Here is a 27194-nt window from a genome sequence, read left to right as displayed (position 1 = left end):
GTCTGAGATACACACTCTCTTACACAACTCGATATCTATAACTCTAATAAAGACATCGCAGTCCTACAATGGCAGTAAAACAAATGGAACCGTCATTTAGGCTTAATACTTAAGAGCCGAGACTACCTGTGAAATCCACACAGGCAGCCATTCAGATTTGATTTGCAATCATTCGCTTTCCGAGACATCAGAGCAGAAGCTAAATGGCTTAAAGAGGAGCTTTAATTGAAATGGTTCAATTTCCTGTTGAGGCTTCAGGGGAAGATGCAGAAAATGGCGCAGTGGGTTAAAGTTCCTCAGACGTGTGGACGTGGGCTCTCAGGTGGTTTCAGGGAGGATTTTTCTATCACGTTTGATGCATCAGGTTCAATGAAGACAACGGCCTTTAATGACTGCAGCCCGGATTCACTGGAGGGCGACGTTTCAATTTGAGCATTAAAACCTGATTGAAAAATGACCAATAATGACCATTAAATTAGGAGGAATTGAACTGGGACCGCAGCAGAGATTTGAGTCTGTGCTCTGAATCTCCATCCGAATGAAATGCAGACGTATCCGCAGGAGGTCTCATGAACCCTTCGGCATCCAGCTAATTATCGCGGAGCTTTTTTGGAGCGGAGCTGCACTAAAGTCTAAAGACGTAAAAAGCTATGAGATCTAATCCAAAGAGAAAGATGGATCGAGGGCAGAAGAACAGATCTGAGGCGAGTTGGTAGAACATGCTAATGAGATTTAGTCGAGACTTCATCATAAAGTGCCGCGGTCGAACGGCTCCAGACCAGAGGGAGCCGGCGGGCCAATCAGGGACCAGGGCCGCAGCCGTCCTCTCGACAGACAATGGAGAGCAGCTGCCCGGAGACGAGTTCATCTATCTGGACTTCCACGAGGCGGCACAGAGGGGGCTTTCTATCCCCCCCCCCCCGCCCTCAAACTCGAAACAGACTCATCCCATTTGTTCTCGACACTGCAACTGCGAAAGCTGCTCCCTCGCTCGGAGATGGAGTTCTCCACTGAAGGGCAGCGACCTCCTGGAGGAGGGAGGTCGGCGAGAGGCAGAGGGGACGGAAACACACACCCACCTGCTTCAGAGCGACATACCAGGTGTTTCTCCTTTGGTCATTTCTGATCAGAAAGATTGGATTAGTAAGATTTGGATATTTAGATTTATCACCCTCCTATAATATTGAAAGGAAACTGACATCGCAAATGACAAGAACAAATCAAGGGTGCAGCTTCCTTGTTGGTGAAAACCAGTTAAGATGGGAACAGTCCCAGTGTGTCACCTCGTTTCAGTCAGATCACCATTCATTTGCAGTGTTGTGGGAATAGCTGAGGCTCGGTGCACCAGTTGATGACTGGTGGGAAAAGCAAGCAGCCGTGGTTTAAGGCTTCCGTGACAGAACGCGGATCAATGGCCAACACTCGCACAGGGGGGGGTGCATGCCTGGGTTTGTCGGCCCTCACCAACAATATAAATAAACCAACAGCACATTTCACAGGGGAAACTTACCCCCCCCCCCCCCCCCCCCGCCACTGAGACTGACACGTTCACACCCCGTTCACCTCCACGTTCCCAGAGCGTAGCCCCACATTCCCAGATTCCTACGGCCACCAGCTGAAGCGCTCCTCTCCCGTCACTCCTGACAGTTATGCAAACGGAGAGAAGGCAACATTTCACAATACATTTTCCAATACCAGCCGTGTGTGTTCGTAGAGGTCCTCCACAAACAGCCTTTCATATGGGTTCATCTTTGTGGATTGACAGGGCCCAGGGTCAAATTTGGGTTTTCTCACCGGACTGTCACAGTGAAATGAAACGCAGCGATTGGCTGGTATCCCGTTCGGATTAGTAACCAAAAAAATAATAATAGCACATTTGTCTGCCAGCAATTCAATACATTTCACTCTGCTCCGAAAATGGTGGAGGGGAGAGGGTGGGGGGGCACATCTGCTTTGGTGCATTTCTACTCGGAGACTCTGGCTTTTCTCTGAATGCATTTTTAATGGGAAAGTGGTGTGACCGTTATTCCTTTTAGGTTCACTGGACTGTCACCGGCTCATACTGTATACTCTACAGTTCTGCACAAGAGAGGGGAAGTAAGGAGGACAAGCAATTACTGTATCGGACAGTGACAGTGCACACACACACACGCACAAACACACACACACAAACACACACGAGTCAGTATCTGAAGGCCTGAAATAGTTAACATCACTCACACAGAAGTACACGGGTGTGTGTCAAAGAGTTTGTTGTTTGCATCCAACAGCAAAGTAAATAGGAAGCGTTGTTCCTTATGTTTACATGCAGAGCCTCTTTTCTCTTTTTAGCTGTAGATAACGAGAACCATTGTGCAAGCACATCTACCAGGAGACTCCCTAAAGCTCGGAAAGCCGAGCACCTTCCGGCCATAAAGAAGAAAAACAGTGATGAAAATACTCATAAGGATACGGAGCCACCGAGGGATGCAAACCATTGTGACTCCACTGGAACTAAAGTAGCAATTTCATTGTCAGAGCTGCGAGCGACATGAGAGCTGTAATGGGCAAGAAAAGTTTTTATTGTGCTGCTGTTCGCGAGCTCAGAGTGTGGAGACTAATTCTGAGTGGTTGCAGAAGTGAGGAAGCTTCATGTTCCCCCCAACCCAAAGTTTCAGTCCTGCAAACAAAGACAAAGTCGTTTTATTTCTACTTGCACCATTTTACACATTTTTACGTTAATTAGCTTTTGAAGATATGAATTTTCATGCTTGTTTAATTAGCTCTGCAAAGTGGAAAACATCTCAGGGTCATTCCAATTTATTTTTAGACGTAAAATTTAGGGTTTTAGGTTTTCAGATGTGTGTCTGTTCGGTTTAGGCAACACTGTCCTTTGGAAATATACACAAATAGAAATTCAAATTCCCCAACACGGCTGATGAGACACGGCACAGCCGCCACAGCACTTTAGAATGATGAGGCAGGATTAGGAGATGATGGAACAGGTCGTAAACAAGTTTAACCAGATTATCTAAACCAATTCACTTTCCATGCATCGAAAGCTGAACTGGCAGCGGTTGAAAAAAACCACCTGTCTGAACCCCGGGCCTGTTGTTTGAAGACAAAATATCTCCAGTGCAACACAAATCAACGAATCACCATCAGACTCATGTACCAGAATAACCCATTTTCCCCAGTGAACACACACACAGATCCAGTTTGTGCAGGTTTGTCTGCACCATCTGTCCGAGCTCCTGGAGCTCACACATCTGTCTCTGTGGAAATGTGCACGCTCCGAGGGGAACGCTGCACCACCACACCCAGTCTGATGGAGCTGCATCATCTGTGCACCAGTGGATTAACACTGGTGCACAGATTGATAAAAACCAATGATGCAGCGAGCAGGTACGAGCAATAATAAGAGACTATTTTAGAGACGCAATTACTTCTTCTGTGTCTTTGTTGTTGTTGTTTTAATCCTCAAAGGAAACATTGCAAGGAGAAGGATAATGAAGATTGGATTCTTACATGATATATTCTCTGTGGGTTAGAAACAGGCAATAACACAGATAACCAGCGACCCTACTGTACAAGGTCGATGCTGCACACACAACACAATGCTAGCTTCATGCTCCTTCACTTAACCCGTCCAGGAGATGGGAGAAAAAACTCGAATTGACCTCAACGTCCATCAAACCAGTGGAAATCTGACAGAGACGGATCACCTCTTCATCTGCACACAGCAGTGAAGCACCGTTTCCACCAGGCAGACGGGATCCTCGGCCTCACCGCAGCAGTCGACAGTGTGAAGGTGAATCATCGGACGCCCCCCCCCCGAACTGTCTAGACTTCCCGTCGTTCCATACCAGCCTGCCAACCCCCCCGATAGTGGAAATGCATTATAGGAAATGCTCAGAACCTCTGATGAGGAAATGAAGCATGGCGGCACCATGACAGACCGTGGCCGGGGGGAACCATGCAGGAAAGAAAAGAAGCTACCAGGAGAGAGGAGGAGGTATGGAGGGAAGGAACGAGAGAGGACAAACAAGAAGACATGAAGAAGAGTTGTAGGCCTGTGTTTTTTGGATCTTACAAACAATGAACCTTTGTTGAACACTAACTGATGTGTTTCATTTCAGTAGAATCGGATAAATCAATTCTATTCGGCACATTTGTTTTAAATATAAAACATTTGTCTGGTAAGATCTTTCCCTGTTTGTTGCGAACAGACTTCAAACAACTTTTGTGTTTGAAACAGAATAAATAATGTGTTGAAAAATGTAAAAAATGTTTTAAACACTTGTCAAAGTTTGAATGCTGCAGCTAGTTAGTGTTCTTTGCTTGTGAGTTGTATTTATATGAATTGGCTCCAGGCTGTGGAAACCTTCTACACTGAGGTAATATCAGTTATTCTTTCACAATACATAATCAATATATCGAGATATTGGACTTATATTGGGATATGTGTAAAGTCAACAGGTCTCCGATATTGTTCTGATGATTGCTGGTGACTCAAAATCTATAAATGCATCTTGTAGAATATTCACCGTGTGTGAAAGTGGAACATTGTGTCCGTTTGTGTGTCTGTGTGTTGATCTGCAGTGTGTGTCCGCGGCTCTCATGGCAAACCGTCACCTCCAGCTCCCCCTTTGGCACGAATCTGCCAGGCCGCCTCATTGTCTGAGGTGAAGCCAAGCAGAAGACATGGCCGGCCTAACCCCTTCGGAGCCCAACTCCCACCACCACCACCACCACCACCACCCACCATCCTTCATCCACCATCCACCATTACACACTGCACATGAACAACACACCTCCAGCTCACCACCACTGCCTCCCCAGCCCCACTCCAGGGAATCCCCCTGCTACCTCACCCTGTCTGCTGAGGGACTTCTGGGATCGCATTGCATGTCGGCCTGGCGCCTCGCCTCCTGCCACCAACCGTCATGGGAGGTGGAGCGGGGGGGTGGGGGGGCACAGCCTCGCTCAGTATGGCTCAGCACGGATCCACTTCAATCACATACCGGCACTCAGTCCTCATTATTTATGACATTTTCTCTGTAATTAATAATTCTTCAGACTTTTATCATATTCCACACGCAGTCCAGACACGGTCACATCTGGGGCGTCTCTGGAGCGCAGCAGGTCCTGCAGGAGTCGGCCCCGCCCACTCCATCAATCCCCATGCCCGCTCCTCCATTGCTGTTTTTTTCTCCACGTCTCTAATTAGGTTTTGTTTATGGGCTTCATGATCGCTGGCGACAGCGTGATCGGTGCCGCTGTCTAATGGAGGGAGGGTGTGGGGGGGGGGGACTTGTCTATTTGTCTGCATCGTTTTCACAAATCACATTGTCGTCGGAGAAAAATGATATTTTCACTCAAGACGTCGGAGCATCTGTTAACATTATAATAACGTTTGTATTGTGCTGATGCAATTTCAAAGCCAGTTCATCCCTGTCATTGTCTTTGGTTGTTATACTGTGTAATCAAACTTGCACTAATGGGACCCAGCCACACTTCACCCCCCCTCAGCAGGCGGACGACTGACAGCACAAGTCAAGGGTTAGGGTTACAGATGTTCACAGGGGCCGTTTCTGAAAGCTCTGCTAATCAATATTAACTGAACTGATTCCTCGTGATGTCAAAGCCAGACGGGATTATCATCTCCCCAATGAAAACCACCAGATGCCACCGGGGCAGCTCCACACGGTCAAAGTTAGAACACAGAGGAGCAGCTAGCGGCTAAAGAATGAAGAAGAGAGAGCAACAAGTGATAGATTATTTGGGAGGTTGAAGTCTTGCTCATTAACCAAATGGACCATAATATGTTTTTATCTGTTAGCAGGATTACACGAAAAACTACTTGACAGATCCAGGATTTAGTTTTTCCACTTTCTTTAAACAATAAGTGAAATGTATGTTATTCTTTAACAAATATGAGTGTATGCGATCAAGAGCAGATCCAAATAAGAATCTGGTTCTAATGGATTTAACTGTGGTGTCATAAGTGGACTGATGGCGGAGGTTTGCACTCTCTAGTTTACATATAGCTTGCCCCAACATTTGAAAGAATAATATTTTATGATTTAAATGTGTTGGTGTTGATTGTGGAATAAAAAACAAAAAGTTGGTGATAAATCTAAAAACAATATCAGACAAATTAAGCAATTTTCCTTGGGATCCGGGCCCAATAATCCCAGCCTCCTCGTTCCCACAGCAGTTGTAGAGGAAGAGAGTTTAAGAGAGTTGCTCTTTGACAACGTCCACCAAGAATCTCCCTCAGCTGACCAGAGGACTGGAACCCGAGAGCAATCACTCAGCGACTTCAAACGGAGCCACTCGGAGACAGACACGACCCCGGTGTCGGAGATAGAGCAGGTGAAAGTGCTGACCTCCACCCGGCAGTTAATCTCACGCTCATCTCTCCTGAAGAAAAGAGGTGACAAGCATCAAATGGTTTGTGTCAAAAAAAAAGAGGAGAAGTAGAATCGTAAAGATAGTCTGAGATCCCCCAGAGAGAGAGAGAGAGAGAGAGAGAGAGAGAAGAGAGAGAGAGAGAGAGAGAGAGAGAGAGAGAGAGAGAGAGAGAGACAGAGAGAGGGAAGTCTGCACCCCGAGCCAGGTCACAAGGATCCTGAGGCACAACGTCCGACTTCATCCTGGAGGATACTTTAGTTTTTTTACACTTATTTTATTGCATTTCAGTGCATGAGGCATTTTTAAACCAGTCGTGCAACTGGAATAAAAGTGTAAATGGTCCGAATGGTAAAACTGAACTACACGTTGGTAGAAAGAAAAAGAAAATCCCAATTGTTTCTATTATTTCATATTCCGTTCATCAGGCGTGATCAAAGCTATCGAGTGAATTTGCAAATCTGCTGCTCAGTCACTGGAACCTCCATTTTATAAATAAGGAGAATTGACGTACAGGGGTTATTAGGGACTCTTGATCGATACCAATTTCCTGTTGCTGAGATCGTAGCCGTCTTACCGTCGTAGAACTCAAATATGAAAAGACACACACGTTTCTGAATACTTCCGATCTAATAACACCGATGTATAATCTCAGTGTGTGGATCAGACGGTTTCAAAGATCCTGTGGAAGATCAGGCAGCAGCCGTGTGAAGTAGCCCTTCAGCCCTCGTGCTCATCGTTACAACCACTCCGACGAGCAGGTTAAGCTGCGACTATCAGAACTGACATGTGATTACACACCGGAGCCCTGATACCACACTCCGCTGCAGCACGCTGGAACACTCAGTCTATTCTAGGCTGTGAAAAGACGTCGAGGCTTCTTGTTCGGGGCTTTGGAAGCCAAGCCGAGACACTGTCTTCATACATCTTCTCTAAACTTTGTGAAGTCTGAGAGAGAGAGAGAGAGAGAGAGAGAGAGAGAGAGAGAGAGAGAGAGAGAGAGAGAGAGAGAGAGAGAGAGAGACACACGTCCGCTGCTGTTTCAGTATCTCTCATTAAATTAATCTCTCTCGAAAAAGGCCTCATACATTTTTAATACAGTCTTATTTCTCTCATTAGGAAAAAGCCTCTGGTGAAGAATGACTGGCTGTGAAGCTCGTCAGCGTCGTGGATGAAGAGCGAACAATACAAACTCTTTCCTTCCTGAAATGCAAAAGCATGAGCGGCTCTCGTCAGACAATAACGTAACTCGCGTGGGATTCTCAAAATGACTACTGGGAAAGATAAGAGCGCCTCTGCCAGCTGATGTGGCAGAAACTCCATGTAGGTTAATGGAGTCCTAATTTAGACATCGATGAGAATACACGCGCCCAAATGGGAGTTAGGAATCTGAGCGCCGAGTCCCATCCAGCACAGAAGGCTCCACACATAGACAAAGGATCCCCCTCCACCCGTGGTGAGTGAGGGGACAGTGATTAATGAGGGCACACCAGTGGAGAGTGGCTCCGTTATCCTCCTCCTCCTCCTCCTCCTCCTCCTCCTCCTCCTCCTCCTCGCTTCTGCAGTGAGAGCGTCAACAAGCAGCTAACGACCGGCTCCTCGTTCCTCCTCCTCCTAAACCGTTGCAGTCCTCATCGCCTCTTACGCTCCATTCACTTCCACAACAGGCCGTGTTCTTCTCCCTGTTGTGCACCTGTCGCAGGCCAAGAATCACAACCCTGCACGGACCCAGAGCCGAGCGTGTGCCCCTGACTCATAGACCTGATCCAGCTTAACCCAACAGCATGTGTGAAATTTGAGATTCAGACACGAGATACTAACAACTATTGATTTTTATTTTCCCAGCCTTAACACATCACATGAGCTACAACCTTTCCCCTCTCACATAGCAGTGTGAAGCTGCACATGACAAACACTAGACTAACACTCAAGTAGCTCAAATCTTTAGAACCAAGCAAAACACTGAAAACACAACATCCTGGTGGTAGTGCACAATATCTTTATTAACCTTAGAGGCAAAAAATGTATGTTGCAAAACCGCCTGAAACCAAACCAACACTCTAATGGCACCAGCAGGATGTCAAATTACATTAAATATAAAAATCTACTTTAAATACTGATGGGAAAACATGGGAGAGTCTTCTACTGGACACTAAGACTAGATACTTCCACTTTAGTGCAGAGATACTATTAAATTTGGTGTAAATCAGTAGAGGACAAGTTCCCCCACAGAGAATATTATAACTTTATTCCATTTACTATGTTTTTTTTAATGTTGATTAGATATTTTTAACCATTTCAGTAACTTTTGAGTTTCAAATCTTACTCGAACGTCACAAATACACAAACAGTGTTGGACAATTTGAAATCATTCAGGAATACTATGGATGTTGCGACAGAGGAAATTACATAAACCTATGAAATCATGTGAATTAATGTCCAAAGCATTGAAGTGATGTAATAAGTCACAATCATACGTCACAAACAAGTCTATAATTTTTTACAGTCACGGTTTCTACAGTGAATTCACAGATCTGAGTTGTGTACCTTCATTGTTTATCACATTTACGAGCCTGAACGGGCAGAACAGTCTCATTTCTGTTTTTATTGAAGGCACTCTGAGTGAGCGAGTGCCTTTCACTTCTTCACAATGGCTGTGCCAACCGGCTTGGCCTTGCACTTAACAGACGTCCCGTGGTGCCATCCAGCTTTGCTTTCTCTTTTTTTTAAAGACCCCGGCGTGGAGGGAAACGTAAAACTGTCGTTCATCCCTGCTCCTCGTTCCGCTCGTGCATCCGATCATATTCTGAGCCGACACCTCCGTCCGTCTCCACGTCCCTCTGCAGGAATCTCATAGACTCCTGCCCCCCCCTCACCGTGTTGGACGTCGAGTCCCTCAAGCCACTGATCGAACTGCAATCTCCCTGTTCAAACACAGCTGCATCAATGGGCTTTTATCGCACTGCACCCCCCCCCTGGATACAGAGATATGCACAGCTGCTGCTCTGTTGCCCAGAAACTGAATGCCATTTCAGAAATACCCCCCCCCCCCCCCCCATTCCACAAACAGGATAGTGTTACAGGAAACACTGCAAACAGCCCGAGCCTCCAAATTTGATTTTCCCATTTCAGCCAGAGAGCACTCTCTCCTTCTTCTGCTCCCATGTATCCATTTCATGGGGGGGGGGGGGGCCCATCTCTCTAATGAAAGTTCACATGTCACTGAATTGGCGAATATAGGATGCAAAGAATTACATAATTGCACCTTTTCTTAAAAGGAACACCCGACCGTTATTGAGTTTTTGGCCTCGTCCCCCCGCCCCTGCCCCCCCCCCGAGCCTCTGATCAATCAATGCATACGAAGTTATGACCTCTGTAATTTAGAATCTTATTATCGGCAGTTCATTCAGTTTGAAAGTTTCCGACCAACGAGGCACAAGAAGCTCTCAGAGATCTGCAGATTGTTCATGGAAATGATTTATTTTCCCGTCAGGACCTGAGTTCTGACAGAACAGATCCGATTCCTGTAACGTCTGTTAACTTCCGTTTTTTACATCTTTTAAACTCGGAATGAGCACGTTACAATATTATAAAACAATAAGAGCACTTGTTTATAGAGCAGAAATGTAGGACACTGTTAATATAGAAGATCTACAACGTACGTTTTATGATGTTTACAGAGGTGAAAACAATTCCCACCATGACCAGCCTCTCTCACGCTGGGAATTGCTCTCCTGTAGCTTTGAGCCTCGTTTTCTCCATCCACTGCTCTCTCAAATCTCCCTTTATGTAATTCAGCCTTGTTATGCACGAAACATCAAGACTGGAAGACAACAGGTTGGACCACAGGGGCCTTCACGAATCGTGTTACTAAGAGAATGCCACTCCGAGTCCTTCAAAGCAAAGTGAGAATGTTGTAAACGAATGCAGAAGAGGTGCCGGGGGTTCTCCCTTATTAACCTGACAGGTATTTTATATTCTGTACAGTTTTGAGGCCTTTCTACAAGAGGGAGCTGGCATTCAAGGTCCTCCAGAGGCACTAAAACCATTGGGCTAGTAAGAGGAGCCATATCCGTGAATGAACTAATTAAGCTCCTCAATGTCCTCGGCGAAATGGTGCGCCGAGATTGTTCTCTATGCAATGGCGGTAATGAGAACGAGGGAGAGAGAGAGAGAGAGAGAGAGACACGCAGGTAAAAGCAGGAGGAGGAAAAGAAAATGGAGGAAATGGCTGAGCTCATCTCCGATGCATGGGGAGCGTGCACTGTGCAGAGAGGAAACAGGAGCGAGGAGGATTTGAAGCCGTTCCCGTCCTGGACAAGCAGACATGTTGAATTCTCAATGCAAGGTCCCTATTTTCACATCTTTGTTTTGTTCCCTCGGTACCAAAGGCTCATTAAGGCCCATAAACAATACGAGATGTGCTCTCTAATGAGCAAACGCTTCTGTTAAAGGCCTCTGTGCTCGGGAAGCTGGCCATGTCAGCTAAAAGTGTATCCAGAGCCAGTGTCGTCCATCTGAGGACTAACAACCAGCCCATTCTCCACAGGCTCGTTTGTCTCCTCAATTTCCTCGTTCTCATTGTTCCCTAATTTTCTGTACTCCACTTCCCATGGAAATTATCACCCGCGGTACCTCCTGACAGAGAGGGCTGAGTCACTCCGGTTATACTTTGCTCTGTGAAAATCTGACACACGGTGATTAATGAAGACTTCCTTCTCCGCTCGGCTCCTTTAGGGCCGCGTCCAAGGAAATGGGAGTCGACAAAAGTCCCGGGAGGGTTTCAATGGCGCAGGGTGGCAAACTAAGTGATCTCCTTGGCCGGCTACAGGGGCTGAATGGGGCTCGGTCAAAAAAAAAGCAACAGTGGGCTTTCACCGTGTTCGCCAGGGAAAACAGAGTTTGCTTTCTTTGAGACGGAGGGAGAGAGAGATTTGAGAGAACACAGTGGAAAATGGGAGCATGATGTGGCATTTAGAGTTGCTCTTTCATGCCGACAGCGGGTCAGACACTGATAAGTGATCTACCTATGGCTCGCTAGTCACAGTGATGCTGAATAATGACGGCAACAACCGGGAGATAAATCATCGTTATTGGGAAGATACACAACAGGACTGCGGCGAATTACGACAAATCGGGATGCACACAGACACACACAAGCCGAACACACGATGATTCAACGTGTCTGCACTTCAGACAAAGGGAGCGTGGTATTTTTCTAAATGTATATAATTGAGAAGCCTTTTGATTCTTGATGATTCAGTTGCATCAGAAACAAGAATCTGAATTCATGGTTCTACATTCAACAAGTAAACAACAGAGTGTCTATGAAATAGAATTGCTAAGAGTGATTTTCTAAATTGAAGATTTATTTTCTTCAGAAGCGTTAGATAGACTAAAATAAAACGTACATGTTAAACTGGTGCATAATGCTACTCATCACACAGGCCTAATGGAAACCTTCCAGTTGATGGTTACATTAATGGTTTCTTCTTACTAAAAAAAATAAGAAAAATCATTCATATCAGTGGTATGGGATAAGTCGAGATACCTAACCCATATCTAGGTTGCCAGAAATGAGAATTCCAATAGAGAACAGTCTTGTCACTGTTGCAATCATAGGCATAGAACAAGTAACGACAAACTTTTGTGTAGCCGAACGTTAACCGGTGGATTCCAGTAATTAAAACTGAACCATCGAACCAGTGAGAAAGATTTAAGCCCTGTGCACGGATCTGATGAACTGGAGACTCAGCAGCACATATTGAGTCCAGCCTGGTGTTGCTCAGATTCAGTGCGGTGCCACCGAGGTGACGCCGAGCACATTACGAGTCTTTGAGCCGGAGCCTTTGGACTCGAGGGGTAAAGAGGCCGAGCTCTCGACCCTGAGTCCACCTGGCTGCCTGCACTGAGAACCAGAATCCATCACATGCAGCTCGACACGCTGCCTTCGCTCCTGAGATGTGAACACGTTTCATCCTCCTGGTGATCAGACACTACATTGCTCTTCATGTGACATTTAACTCCCAATCTGATAAACAGCAGTGGAGCAGAAGTCCTGAGAACAACCTCCACACAAGTGATATAAATGCAATAAATGTTTGAGGTGACATTTAATTGGCCAAGTATTTAAATCCTCAGCTTTCATCAAAATATGCAAAGGTATAAAAGCATAAAAAGATATTTTTAAACAATCTCTGGTTTGTTTTGTTCATTTCAACCGTGACGGGAACGAGAGGCGTCTCCACTCCGGTCCTGTTCTTTGGCGTCGGGCGAGAGTAGATGCTGCTGGCATCAGATTAAAACGTTTAAAAGACCTCAGAGGGCTTAGCTGGGAGTTTATTGATTTGCCAATAATGTTCTTCTCAAAAAGAAAACGCAGTACTCACCAAAAAAAAAAGCAGCAGCGACGCTGTGAGGAATCAAGCACAAGGCTGAAGATGTGCAGAGTTTTTTAACCAATTTCAATTAAAATTTACATTTGGATTCTGGGCATTTACAGTAAGTCGTGCAGCACAAACACCACAAGCTGCCAAATAATATCACAACTCCTAAAAAAAACACTGTGCCAAAAAACCTGAGCTTCTCTTTATCACGCGTCGACACTCGTGAAATAATTCCATCCTCCAACCAAACCTGAGAAAAGTCTCTTGGTCTTTTGGTTTCATTTTCATGTGTCGGCATAATTTTTGAACCATCACCGGTGGAAACATAATTGCAGAGTTACAGAACTTAATGTTATGAAAGTGGCAGAGCAGCGGATTATGCAGAAGAGCCTTGCAGATAAAATGAGACAGCTGTCAGTCAGGAGAGCGGCCATTCATCCCAGAGACAGAATCAGGCCACAATACACGAGCCAAAAAGAAAAGTACTCTTCTTTCACCGTGGAGAATCTACCAGAATAGCATCAGAGCCGCTTCTTTTCAGAACATTTACTTTGTGAGGGCGAAAAATAAAACACACACATCACATCCCATCGGCTTATCGTTCAAGGCAAACCTCTCTTTTCATGATATCTGAGGTTTCATTCAACTCCTGTGAATCCATTTAATTTCGCAGCAGGAACAGTAAAAAAAAGGATTCTGAGCAACGAGGCGATGAGGAAACTGTCCATCATCTCCGGCTGCAAGTCGGGCGGCACAATCAAGGAAGGAAGATCTAAAAATTAATAATTTAAAAACACATGTAGCCATGTCTAACACCATCCCTGCTCTGAGGAGGCTGTGCCACCTAAAATGGGGGTTCCGGTGACAGTCGGGGGGGGGGAACAATGGATCCAGGGGTTGAAGTGTCCCGACAACCCAGCGGGCTCCTCCTTGACGACACTCTGCATTGTGTCCCCGCCTCCCTCTGGTCCTCCGCCCCTCCTCCACCTCTCCCGACGTCCCCTCCACCTTTGTCTGCCTCCTCCTACGCTCTGGCAGTGACTCACTCCTGGGGCTGTTTTCTTCTCCAGGAGCAGCTCCGTCCACAATGCCGCTAATAAATTACAGACCTCTCCTGACCCTCATCAAACGCTGCAGCCCGGCCATGAACACATAATGGAAAAGGACCCACGTAGCGGGGGGGGGGGGGGGGGGGGGTTGTGTTGGGTCCTATCAGTGTGATTGTCTTCATGATTTCAGATGGAATTGGTGAACAAAGCATTCAACAAAAAGAAAAAGAACCACTTTGACAAATCCTGGCTGAGAGATGCTACACACAACATACACAGTTCATAATGAAAACACGAGATTATAATTGTATTGTTTTACATTTGGATGTTAATTTCAATTTCCTGGGAGATACGTGTCATCTGAATCAGTTCAGTAGATTTTACTGAATAAGGAAGAAACTGATGAACACATGAACTCGTTAGCAGAGACCAATTTAAAAAAGGAAACACAAATACAACCAAAGAATGAAAAGGACTAGAACAGAGAACTCAAGAAGGTAAAATATCAAAATAAAAGCATATTTTCTGCATTATATTATTCCTATTATCAACACAGATACGGATATGTCTGAAAGGCTCATTGTTACAGCTTCGAACTTGAAGTGTTACTGCACAGATCTTGTCTAAAAGAAGCGATGAGATGAAGTCTTTCCTCTCGTGGATCAGTAACAACCCTGATGAAACCACATTTGCTGCCACATTATAAACACAGAGGTTTTTAAAGTATTGAGGTTTGATGTGCGGCTCCATTAGATCTCACACAGTCTCACTTTGTTTCTGTTATGGCAACAGCAAGCCGCTGTCAGCACCAAGTGATGTTCCCCCTGCAGCCACCTGCTGCCAGGTCAGGAACGCTTCCATATATCCTCATCACCCCGACCTCACCAGAGTGATTCCCATATGGACGCGAGCAGCAGCAGCAGCAGGAGGAGGAGTCGGGCTGCGGTCGTGTGCAGATCCTGAATTAGATCGTGGACTTGATTGGATGATACACAACACGTCCGTCTGATCACGGGTGTGAGAGTCCTGCTGCATCTGCCGTAAAATCAACGGCTCGTGGAAGCGTCTCTGAGTTTCATCTCGTTTCCATAGCATTCGCTCACAGACCATTTCACACGAGGATTCGGAATACACACACACACACACACACACACACACACACGCACACGCACATACACATACACATACATACACGCACATACACATACACACACACACACACACACACACGCACTGTGTTATGACTGCTAAGCAGACATCTTTGATTCTTTAAACAGCTTCAGTGCAACAAGACACCAAAGTGCATCATCTCTGTTTTGAATATTTAGCTTTTTTTCATCCATTTAACAAGACATCTGAAGGCTTCTACCTGAAAACACAATATTCTTCTGTATTTTGCAACGAGGAGGAAAAACTATTAAAGTAATAAATGAACAATTGAATCTTTTTATCTTCCGACTCAATTAAGTTCTTCTTGTTGTTTCTGTCCTTCACGCGACGAGGCTTCTACAAAGAACGCCATCGCTCGAGAAGAGATGTTTTTAACTCTTCTTCCACATCACGACCACATTTTCTTTAAATAGGATCAAACCGTGTTGTTTGTGTCACCAGGTGAAACACGACAATCTGGACATTTTGCTGGCGTTCCCTGAAAAACACCACAGAGCCACAGGAGACGCTCAGCTGTGAGTATGAGCTCACTTGCAATTGAGCCAATTAGGAAAGTAAACAAGTCCACAAAATCCAGCTCATGCTGCACCACCTCTCTGTGTTCCCGTCCCCCGGGGGAAACAGCTTGTTTATTCTTTTCTGCTCCTCTTCTTCACGCTCGGGCCGAGGCACCTTGGCACCTGGGGACGACCAGCCAATCAGAGAGAGTTCCTGGGATGAGCTAACCTCCCTTTCTAAGCATTACATCATGGCGCTGACTCACTCGCTGGGATTAGGAGACAGTAAAACACGTGACCTCGTACACTATATACGCCTCGGAGGCATAAAGAGGGACCATGGGTTCCTGATTCAAGGAAAACATTAAAACAAATGTAATTGTTTTTAGTGCATCTAATAAACACTGTTTATCACTGAGGCCGTTTTTAATCCTCCACTTGGTTTCTAAGCTGCAGCATCTAAATCCTGCCGGGTGATAAAGGAGGTGTGCTCCGTGTTAAACTGCTCTAGATAACTTGTGAAAAAGGTTAATTATACGCTAGAGCAACAGAAGAAGAAGCGTTTCAAACCAGAGTCTGTGGGGGGGGGGGGGGGGGGGGATACGATATTGGGCTCGTATTGCACAACCCCAGTGTTTACACAGCCTAGTTTTATTTGCTGCACAAAACATCTATTGGGGTCGCATCCGGCAGCTTGTGTGCTGAATTAGAAAGGAGTGTATTCAACGTGGTCCGGCTCCATGTGAATTACTAATTCATTAGTTCTCTTTAACCCTCATCCAATCGAACGCTAGCAAAATGACAACAAAAGGAATTCATTTTCTGTTTACCTGCGGATGCCAATCAAAAGATCAAATACCAAGGAAAGATGTCGGCCAACGTACCAGAGGATACTTAAAAAATAACACTGCCAAATCACAAATACAGATTCATTTCCATTTAGCCCATTTAACTGTATTAATAACTTTCTACTTTCATCGATTATTTAGTTTATTTCTTGTTTGTGTGTTTTCTGCAACCCATAAATTATTCTGATGTTAATTGGGATCATCTCAGTTTTCTCTGCCTGTGTTTTCAGTCATAAAACATTATTTATTTTCCTGCATGAACCAAAGTTATCATCACACCATAAATATCTGCTCTCAGTTCATGTCTGTATGAGTGTGTGTCCTGCCTGCTAGCCACTGAGGTGTGTGTGTGTGTGGGGGGGGTCTAATTGTCTGTAGCCCCACCCAGGTGAGTAACGACCAGCTGCCACAGCTAAATATATAGATTTATGTGGATGCAGAACATTATGCAGGAAACTGGTTTGGGGTCTGTGGGAGATGCAGTTTATTCTGAAACCTCAGGTTAAATCAGACGTTTAAAAACAATCATGAGGTGCTCGGATTGGAACTGGAAAAACAAAACCAACAACACTCAATAAAACATATTTTTCAAACACTGAGACACAATCACAGGGAGTCGTGTGGAAAAACATTTTAAATGAACAGAAATCCTCCCTGCAGACACCAGGTGTGCAAGAAAATGAGCTCCCGTTCCAGGTGGTGTGAGGAAGCAGGATTTCAGCGGCAGAAGAAATTACCTCCCTGATAAATACAGCTGGTGAGATATCAGTGAACTGGTTTGACTGTCTCCCACGTCAGAGCTGCAGCATTAGTGACACAGCACCGAACTGAACCACAGGCCTAGCTCTCTGCAGCTCAGCAAATGAGGAACTTTAAACAAAGAACCGGGGTGAAAAAGTCATTACGCAGCAAATCAAGTGTGAATGATGAGAGAGAAACACAAATAATGAAGTCTGGAACAAAGTCACAGTGAAAGTAGAGGCGGGGAAATCTCTTAGTTCTTCAATGCATCACGATTCAGAGACAGAAAATAACCGATTCACGTTTTTTCTTCGAACCGATGTCCAGCCACTGCATAATTAGAACCACCACTTCAGGATGGTGTTGACCAGTAGAGTAATGGTCCTCGCTGCTTCCAGGTGGGAGACACCTCGATACAGTAAGAGCTTAAGATGCAGCAGAAGAGTCTAAACTGAACGAATGTCAAACCAACGACCGACTGACTTGCTGTTGTCGCAATTATTTAATTGAAAACCTTTAACTGCGGGGTCTCCATTCAAATCTCCATTCTTCATGCTGAATGATAAACACATCTCAGAAGACAATATCACCATGAGTCCCATCTGTCTCGTCTCAGCCCTGTGAGCACCGAGCTGAGCGCTATAGTGCAGGGGAACTGAGCAGATCTAATTGGGAGGAGAGAGAAAGCTTCTATTCAAAATGATACTAGACCGAGTGTTCTTTCTCTGAGCACTGTCCAGGAGTTGAATAGGTAAATGTCTAAAAGCTAATAAAGTGTTCTAAAATGTCTAAAAAGCGAATAAAGTGGCCAATCAGCCAAGGTTATTTCATGATAAACTTTTGAAAATGTCATAATAGAACGTCCTCTCTTCCCATGTTGACCTAAGGCGGGAAAAGTACTTCAGATCTGGGCCCAAATCGCAGGGGTTCTTCCTTGGGTTCAAGTCCCGCCCCTCCACTGAACCACATGGAATTCTGTCCAGTAGTTTCTGAGCAGACAAACTGCAATGGAAACATAAACTGCCTCCAGAGAGGTAATTGCAATGAGGCGAATCCCCGCCGCCAAAGCTGCAGCCTAAACATCCCGAGTCATGGAGCATATGGAAGATCTCTGCTTCTGTTTATGAGACGCCGGGCGTGTGCTAAGGGCTGAAGTGTTCACACGTGGACTCGACGTGTGCAGAAGTCGAGGCTGTAATTGTGAACATACCTCGAATGTTGTTTAAGGTGACCTTCTGATTTGCTGGTAGCGCTACAGGAAAGGTACTGGGAGCGATGGAGTAATTGGCTCCTCACACATCAGCGCTGCGTGGTGTTTGAGGCTCGACACCACATGTGCGACACAGAGAGAGAATCTGGAAAGGTGCAGCGGCCAGGGTGTAATGAGCTGAACCAGGACATGCATGGGATAGAACTGGAGGCTTTCTAGAAGATGTGAAACTGGGAAATAAGACAATGTCTGCGACTTTCCATTATGAATGAGACGACTCTAAATTTAGATCCTGTGCCCTGAAAGACTGGATTCAGCCCTTTTTTCATTGGTAGCATTTTTAATCCTCCGAGCGATTTCTGAAGGGATTTTTGATCATTTCACCGGCTTTTTGCCTTAATTCATGACCCATAGTTCATATATTACACTAAACCAAGTGTTAGGCTGATAAGATGGTCAACAAACCTGGTGCCCTGCATGTGTGTGATGGATTTTTTTAAGAAATGCTGTTTGTGTTTCCACCATTCAAGGCTAAAGACTTCGATTTACACTCGTAGTAAAGAGCAGAATGGGCATTAACCTGGGTTTCATGTGCGTCTCCTGCACAGGGCTGAGAGAGCACTATCCCCCCCCCCCCCCCCCCCCCCCCGCACACACCCTCAAAGAGCTTTCCGGGAAAAAAAATGCATCATGGAAGAAAACCTGGGTCAGAAACGAGGGCTAGCATAACTTTTATGCAGCAATAATAAACAGGCAATCAATTTCCTTAATGGCTCTGGTACCAAGAGCAAAAGCCGATAATGCCGGAAATACCTTCTTCAATAATTTAGCCAGGGGATGCATTGAATGCTGGGTCATGATGCCCCCCCCCCCCCCCCCCACCTTGCAGAGTTAAGTGAGTTGCTGAGGAAAAGGATTCGAACGTCACATTTCAACTCAGAAGTGTGACTTTCCCCGGACAGAAACACCATCTGGTCACTGGTTCCACTTCTGGTGGAAGTTAAAACGGTGACGGGCTATAAATAACACCGGACCCCACGCTGACTATAAAGGAAACTGAAGCATCGGAACAAAGTGCATGTATAACATCTAGGATCAGTGAAATGCATCACGCTGGGGTTTTGTTGTTTCGCTGTAATGTAGTCCGTCGTCACCTTGGGAAAACTCCTCAGACCTGGCAGCCGTCCTCGCTCTCAGCTCAGGATTAAAAAGAGAAGCAGGGAGATGGACGCTGGAGCAGCGGAGATCTGAGCTAATGTGGAGAACCTGGTGTGTCTCCCAGCAAACACCTGTCCATCCACCATCACCTTCCACATGACCAGCACGGCCATTAGCCTCTGGGCGCCAGCGGCTTCAAAGACCATGTCGAATCTTTCTGAAGTAGAAGCATTCCCAGAGATGTTCTACCTCGTTGATTGTGAGCGGGAACACTCACTGGTCTAAATCCATTAGATACCAGTCCACCCTGCCCAGATACCCACGACTGCTTTGAAAAGAGGAGCTGTTAACATTAGAGCCAATAATGCAAAGGGGAAGCCATGTAACACGGAGGGGATGAGACAAGCTCTCAGTGCCATGTTGGAAATCACCAACATGAAATGTAAATCTGAGCAGACGGACCAGTAGATAATGGTAAGACTCCATTAAGACCATTAAGCCTCCAAATGCAAAATCATAATGGTCAAACTCCTTTGGATCCTGGCAGGTTAAGGAAAGCCCCTAAACTAAAAGACAGGGAAGTGTTTACCTTTATAAACAGATTCTAGATGTAGAGGGGGAAAGATGATGGAGGCAGGAAGTCTTCAGATTTCCAGTTTGACCAGTCACCTTTGAGGTTAACAGAGGTGGAGCACATTGACCAAAGTGCAGATTCTCCAAACGGTCTCCTGCTCCTGTTTGTGTTTGTGTGCACTGTAAATACTGTGAATGGAAACCAGTCTTGAACGGGATGTCCTCTGCAACACAGCGCCAAAATATTGGCCGTTCTCCAAAGAGGCTAATTCATAGACTCCCACATTGAGGACTAGAAGCTGTAAAGACATTTTTTTTTTCTTCAACGCAACTATAAAAAGTTCAACCTAGCCGAAGCAGTTCATCTATTTATATGAAAAATAATGATTTACTGCGAGTGCACGTTCAAACTCCAAGAGCCGTTAATTAAAGCTATTTTTATGCACTCGGAAGAAAGTTTGTGGATAAAAAAACTTCTTGCAGTTCTTACATGTAACTTTACACTGAAAATGAAATCACTTCCACTTTTACTTTAATTGTCTCTGGCCAATAGAAGAACACAGGCATGCTGCAAGCCACCACAAAGTGGGTCAGTTTACTCATTATGCAACGAGTCCCCTAGAATGTATAGTGTCCAACATTTTTTGCAGAGTAATGCTGCAAAGATACAGAGTGAAACTTTAGAAGGCTTAAGGTTAAAGCCCCCGTCCGGGGCTCGAGCCCATTTCAGGCTTTTCTCCCTCTTCTCCCCTACATTCACTTCTCTATAGGCAGCTCCAGAGCGCGCACAATGCAAATAACTCACGGTCCCTATTCACCCGCTGATTATTATGCATAGACGACCCCGTCCGGATCCAACAGGCAGGCAGAGAAGAAGTTTAACAGCCAGAAGAGCCGCTCTGAACTTAGAAGTCTGGAACCATCAGTACTTTTTACATTTGGCGAGAAGCAGCACTTGGATTTATAGATATTGTATCACAGTCCACGTCCATGTTCTCCAGCTGACGTTTCAATGTCATTTCTAGTATTTTTATATAAATACAGCACTGAAACTTTTTGGGGGGTATTAACATTCAACCTAAAACATTTATACAATGCCTGACGTTTATTTTTTGGGATTTAGTGGAGCAGGAGTAAATTTAGCTGATGAAAAATGTATGAACGTACCAGATCTTTGGATTCAGGGCCATTAAACTGTTGTTCTCTTGAAAACAGTTAAGAATGTCTAAGGTTTGTTTCTCTATTGTTTGACTTACTTAAAGTTTTATAAAGTAAACCTTGCTCCTACTATTCAGGGGTAATGTAGAAGTCCCATTTCTATCATATAGAAAATACTCACAGTCTGAAATGACTAAATTCATCGGTTTCATTTGTATCTAGATGCTGCAGAGTCAGGGGCATATTTGGGTTTAAGGAGAAAAACGATATATACACTATACTTTGTTTTATTCAATACATATAAATGTTAGTGAGAATAATAAGACTCACAAGGAGGCTAATGGGGGGGGGGGAGGCAGAGTAATGAAAGAGGCTTATTTAAACCTCAGCTGCAGCGCAGACCTCACAAGCTGCAATCACATTGCGTTCTGAAGCTCTGCTACTACGTGTAAAGCAGCAGTCGTTTGCACCATATAACTTGAACGTGAGCTCGGGCCAATGGGGTACAGCTGTAATCTGAGCAGCTCCTGTGCTGATGAGAATTTGATCAACATAAGCTGCAGTAAACTGTAGAGAACGTGGACGTTTCACTATCGAATGCAGCTCGGATCCAGTTACAGCTACAGAGCAAAGTTCTAAAGATGCAGAATCCAGTTTTATTCAGAGCGCAGACTAAAGAACGCCTTATAATTTCCCCTTGTTTGGCTTCTTTTTCCAGTTCCCCTTAGTCAAAAATAGCCTGTATTATTTTCATAGTGGCTTTGAACTCACCACAGCAGTTAAAGTCCCATATGTTAGCCATTTAGGAATTGTGTATTTTCTCTCCCTCCGAATGTTAACTTGAACTTTTTCTTCTTCTTGAGGAGCTCTGCTCGGTTTCGCTCGACTCACAGAACATTGTTTCAGATCCAGGGGATCATTAAATGAACTGCGCTGTGTTTGTGTTTGCAGAGCTCAGCACGTCTGAAGATTCAAAGGCAGATGGAGACGATTTAGCTTTTGAACTCGAGCGGGAGGTTTGAGAATTTAGAAAATGCTGAAAGTCTTTTTGCACAGGTGCAGCAGAAGTTCTGCATTCTGGGAAGGGGGGGGGCTGCTTCTTGTTTCTGGTTTCACTAACACTAATGTAGGACATTTATGAGTCAGAAAGAATGTCAGTGCACAGGAGTTTAAAATACAATGAAGTATTTTACAACTCTGGAAAGTCTTCCTGATGATAATATATCTAAAAACCATCTGATTTATAAACAAATAGACAGATACGAGGCTTTCACAGACATGTTGGTATCAGGATTCATGTTTACCAATATGAAATAGTTTATTTTATAGAACAAACAATGCAGGTTACATGATGTGTCAGGCTTTTCCACATGCCTGTTGTAGGTGACTGGCCAAAACGGTTCATTGCCAGATGACAGCGCTGCACAAAATTGTGCCAGGTTGTGTTCTTTTGGCAGATATCTCTGCATTGCTTTATTTTTTTTTTTAAACCAAAGCTGATGGACATGAAACAGAAAAAAATCTGATACCACCTCCTAATGCCTTCAGCAACAGCAGATCAACTCAGGGCCAAACCCCTAAATCAACAGGCTTTCATTCTGCGGATTAATGACCATGGATGTGCAAAATCACTCCAGTAACACAAGGTCAGGACGTGTGATACACACCGGACTCCATCCATCTGGCTGCAGACACACTAAGACACATGAGGCCGCTGCCAGTGTCCACTTCTGAGGATCATATTCAATCTGGCCGTGATTTAGTCGTTTCTCGGGCGGTGACTTGGCTCCACATGTTTGTAACCGGCCTCAGAAATTTAATTATCACTGATCTGGAACAGGAACTGGAAATCGATGAATGTAATTACGTTTCTCAGCCTTCAAACTGTGTGATACTGTCATTACCCTTTTCATATACCCGGGGCCTATCCTACAAATGTGATCAATTTCTTCTTTCGCTGTTGCAACCGGGCGGAGCTGAGGCACAACTGTCTGGTTATCCTGCTCTTAGTTCCCTTCCCTTCCCCTTCAGGGGCGTCACGATATTTAGTCTGGATTATGAATTATAGATAAATGAAACCATACAGAGAGATCATGGTCCCACTCCGACCTCTATACCACCAACAGTGACTGGGTGTAAATGATAAATAAATAAGCCTGTGTATCATGGATAGTTTGTCAAGTTACAAATCATGGCTACACAACCCATTCAGTATTAACAGATGTATTAACCAGGCCAACAATATTAGCCAATGTTATCTTAAAGCAGATTTCTGACAGGTTGTCCACAAGAGGGCACTGATTCGTTCATTTCTACAGTATAATAACGATAAGAGGTCTCGGACATAGCTGTGACAAGGCTAATGCCCCATCTCGATGTGTTCTAAAATTGTATGGGTTCTTCTTTGGCACCAAGTAGTCATCATCAAGATTCCTGAATTATTTTCTGGTAAATTCGTGAAAATGTAGAAACACTTCCCATCTCACAATATTTAAGAAAGTAGTGGACAAGCCCAAATTTGTCTGGATCTGCACTTTCCACCAGGTTTTTGTGTAAATCCGTTTTTACGATATACTGCTGACAAACAACCAACACATAAACTATTGAACAGTGGGAAAGAAAAACCCCTGGCACGTTAGTCACTATAATTAAAGGGTTTCTTGAAAATGTTGAATGTTACAAAGATCTGGTCAAATATGAATATTGGCAGATATCTAAATTTGTTCACATCACAATATAAGTATCATCCTCCAAATTTCCCTTTGGGTCAGTAAGAAGTTAAACCCCTGAAGGGAGGTTGGACTGGTTTAGGGACAGATCCCATTGGCCGACATAAACCTCAATGGGAGGAGACAAAAAGTTCCACTGAAGACAAACAGGAGCTGAAGATAGAAACTGCTAAAAAACAGCAGACCTGTGGAGCATGGGGGGGGGGGGAATCAACACCTGAGGTTAAAACAACGATCCTTCTTCTCCACTAATTATTCATCAAATCAAACTACTCGTCCTCTCTCGGAGGAACCCCGGGGGTCCAGACACGCCCCTTGGAGCACACAGTTGCAGTCTATAGAAAGAGGGGGCAGATTCATGGGGGGGGGGGGGGGGTGGTATGGGAGGTGCGTGAGATGGGGGTGGCTGGGGGGTACAGGGGGAGGGGGAGGAACGGGTCCCCCTTCCGCCCCCATATCACCATGGGAGCCCTGGGATTGGATCCTATTGTGTGTAGTGAATGACTATTCAGTGTCTCTCAATGGATGACGAATTTAAGACTAAACCCAAATCAGTTCGGTTCAACGTCACTTCTGCGCCAAAAACGCACAGAAATATGAAGTTAGAAGTAAAGACACGAACATCAGAAACACAGGAGGCTGTTTTTTTATTGTATTATCCTATATAGATAAACTAAAAACCTCCCGTTGACACTTCTTTGCGCAGAGCACCGTTTCTCTAGCCAAATCCGAACATATGACAGAATCCAAACCGCGTCCTAATCCTCCCGATGCGAGACACTTTTGGCGCGTGCTTATGAACCAGAAACCTTTTTTATCTTGTTCAAAAATGTCCTTAAAGCTATGTCAGTGCACTGAAACAAAGCACCCCCACCCCTCCTCCTCCTCCTCTCTCCCCAGAGGAGCGGCCAACGCTGCGCCGCTCCATCCACGGTGCGTCACAGCTGACCCAGCATCAGCCGCACATCCAGCCTGGACTTTAATAAACACTATATATCATGTTTACTTCATGCAATTTGAATTATTAGAAACTCAAACAGACTCCTGCTCGTGCACGTTCGCAGCATGTGAGCAACGTGCGCTGCGTGCGAGGGGACCACAAAGCGTCCCTGCGCTCCCGCAGCACCACCACCAGCATCCACCTCCACCAACCTTTATGAACCCAAACCGCAAAACTCGCACGGAAAACAACGCGCGTGCGGATTTATTCTCGACTGAATCCTACCTATAATAAAAAAGCTCAAGTGGGAGAGGATGGGAGAAAGAGAAGCAGAGGAAGAGTGGCACGCTCCTCTTCACTGCGCGGAGAGGTTCACACAGTAAAAAAAACGCACGACTCTTGGAATTAAACTCGGGATAAACCAGCCTGGAACTGGATATTAATAAAAACACGCGTCCCTGAGGGTTGAGTGTGCACAAAGAGGAACAACTCTCACTTCCCCGGGACAAACTTTGCCGTTTAACCGCGCTAAATTGCGCACAGCTCCCAGTGTGACGCCTCTGCCCCAGACTGGGTGACAGGGATGCCGCCGGTGGGACCAGGAGGATGCTGCTGCTCCACCGGTTCTCACCGCTCGGCCTCCCCCCCACCTCTCTCCGGTTCCGCAGCACCCGTTATGAGATCCATCTTGTGCGCAAACCCGCATATGGATGATGATAAGAGAATAAACTCAGCGTCTCACCTGCGCAGCCAATGAACAGCAATCCCCAGATGATGTCCCTTGTTTGCAGCATTGTAATGTCAAAAATATTCTCCTCAGCAGAACAGACGCACTTTAAAAACACGCGGTGTCTCTCTGGTGCTGGTGCTGGTGGTGGTGGGGGGGTGGGGGGGACAGATATCAGCCTTTTCCTTTCCCAGGGACAACAAACTGCCACCGGACTCAGCTTTTGGTCCTTGTCGCTTCCCGTGTCCGCGGCACAATGAGTGACACAAGCAGCAGCCGAAGCACTCACATACACTCACACACACAGACACACTCACTGTGCACTAGAATAGATACCAGCATGGATTACTCCGCCCGGTGGGTTATACAGGGGGCGGGCTGAGGTGAATGCAGGAACAAAGTAGTGCGCTGAGCTGCAGCAGGAGACAGCAGATGGTCACCAGAGGCTCTAACTGGGATTACTGCGCGTACTAAGTAGCCAACGGTGGTTTAGAGTCTCATAGAGCAAAGCACTTATTATGAACCCTACGCCAACTGTGATTAAACACGAATACATAATGCGTTTTACTTCATTATGGAGTGTTAAGTTTTAGAAATGAACAAAGACTGATATAGCACGATAATAAAATAATTGAGATTTAAGTGAGGAAATAAAAATCTGCACCGCTTTTCAGAATTAACGACTTAATTATCTCGTTGATCCAGAAAGGCAGAGGAGATTTGTATTTATTTTTTATATAAAATTATCTCGTTAATTCAGAAAAAAATGCCAGTTTTCCTGGATTACCTGGATTTACCTCAACAGAGGAAAAACACTAGTATCTCCAATATAGAACCAGATTGCTCATTATTCTGAATCGATGAGATAATATATTGTGAATGAAATATGCTTCCGTAGTAGCATGAATCTAAAATATGATTTTTTTTCAGGAGGGTTATTAGAACATCTTTCTTATATAAACTCTCAGAATTCCCAGTCCTGAAGGAGTCTCGCATATGTTACAATAGTATATTCTCTATCTTAAAGAGTTATAGGAAGGTTCATTTATTAATTTAAAGGTTCAGTGTGTGGAAGATAGTGACATCTAGTGGTGAAGTTGCATGTTGCAGCTGAATTCAAAACATGAAGGAGATTCTGTGAAACCGAACAAAGATGAAGAAGAACAGGTGGAGCGAGCACAGAGGAAGAGGAGGGAGGATATTGAAACAGTAGAGGACGGTGTTGCAGTTCTTCCTAAGATACAGACGTTTGCATTCTGTAAAATGACACAAAACAAGATTAACATGGAACTGATAATAAGTGATCACAAACACCCTGGTCAGAATTTATCTATGTATTTATGGGGGATTTATTTATAGAGAAATACTAGAGATATAATGTATATAGAGTAGTTTGTGAGATAATATGGAGTTTCAAAGGTTTCTGAGACACCAATGCTCTTTTCATATGCCACAACATCCATCATTGTGCTTTTAGAAAGGTCTTGATTACCCATTGTGTGGAAAGTTTGTCCAAACCAGACTGTGTGAAGATGAAAGTGAAGCCCAACAGTCTCAATCGCCCCCTAGTGGCTGACTGCAGTCATAAACCTTACTTCCTCCATGTAACCAGATG

The 27194-nt window shown here is 44.9% G+C and overlaps 1 protein-coding gene across 6 annotated transcripts in view; it reads right to left on the bottom strand.

Annotated features, from left to right (window-relative positions):
- The window catches only part of ncam1a (neural cell adhesion molecule 1a), a 218927-nt gene extending 193100 nt beyond the window's left edge, over window positions 1-25827 (bottom strand). For all 6 annotated transcript variants that reach the window (XM_062406072.1, XM_062406074.1, XM_062406073.1 and 3 more), the window contains exon 1: window positions 25595-25827. In XM_062406072.1, the coding sequence (XP_062262056.1) occupies window positions 25595-25646 (52 nt within the window). In that variant the 5' untranslated portion in view covers window positions 25647-25827. The remainder of the gene's footprint in view (window positions 1-25594) is intronic.
- Between the last annotated feature and the right edge of the window lie 1367 nt (window positions 25828-27194).

This window comes from Platichthys flesus, chromosome 15, assembly GCF_949316205.1.
Source record: "Platichthys flesus chromosome 15, fPlaFle2.1, whole genome shotgun sequence".
Classification (NCBI taxonomy): Eukaryota; Metazoa; Chordata; class Actinopteri; order Pleuronectiformes; family Pleuronectidae; genus Platichthys; species Platichthys flesus.
This window is presented reverse-complemented; position numbering and strand designations above follow the sequence as displayed.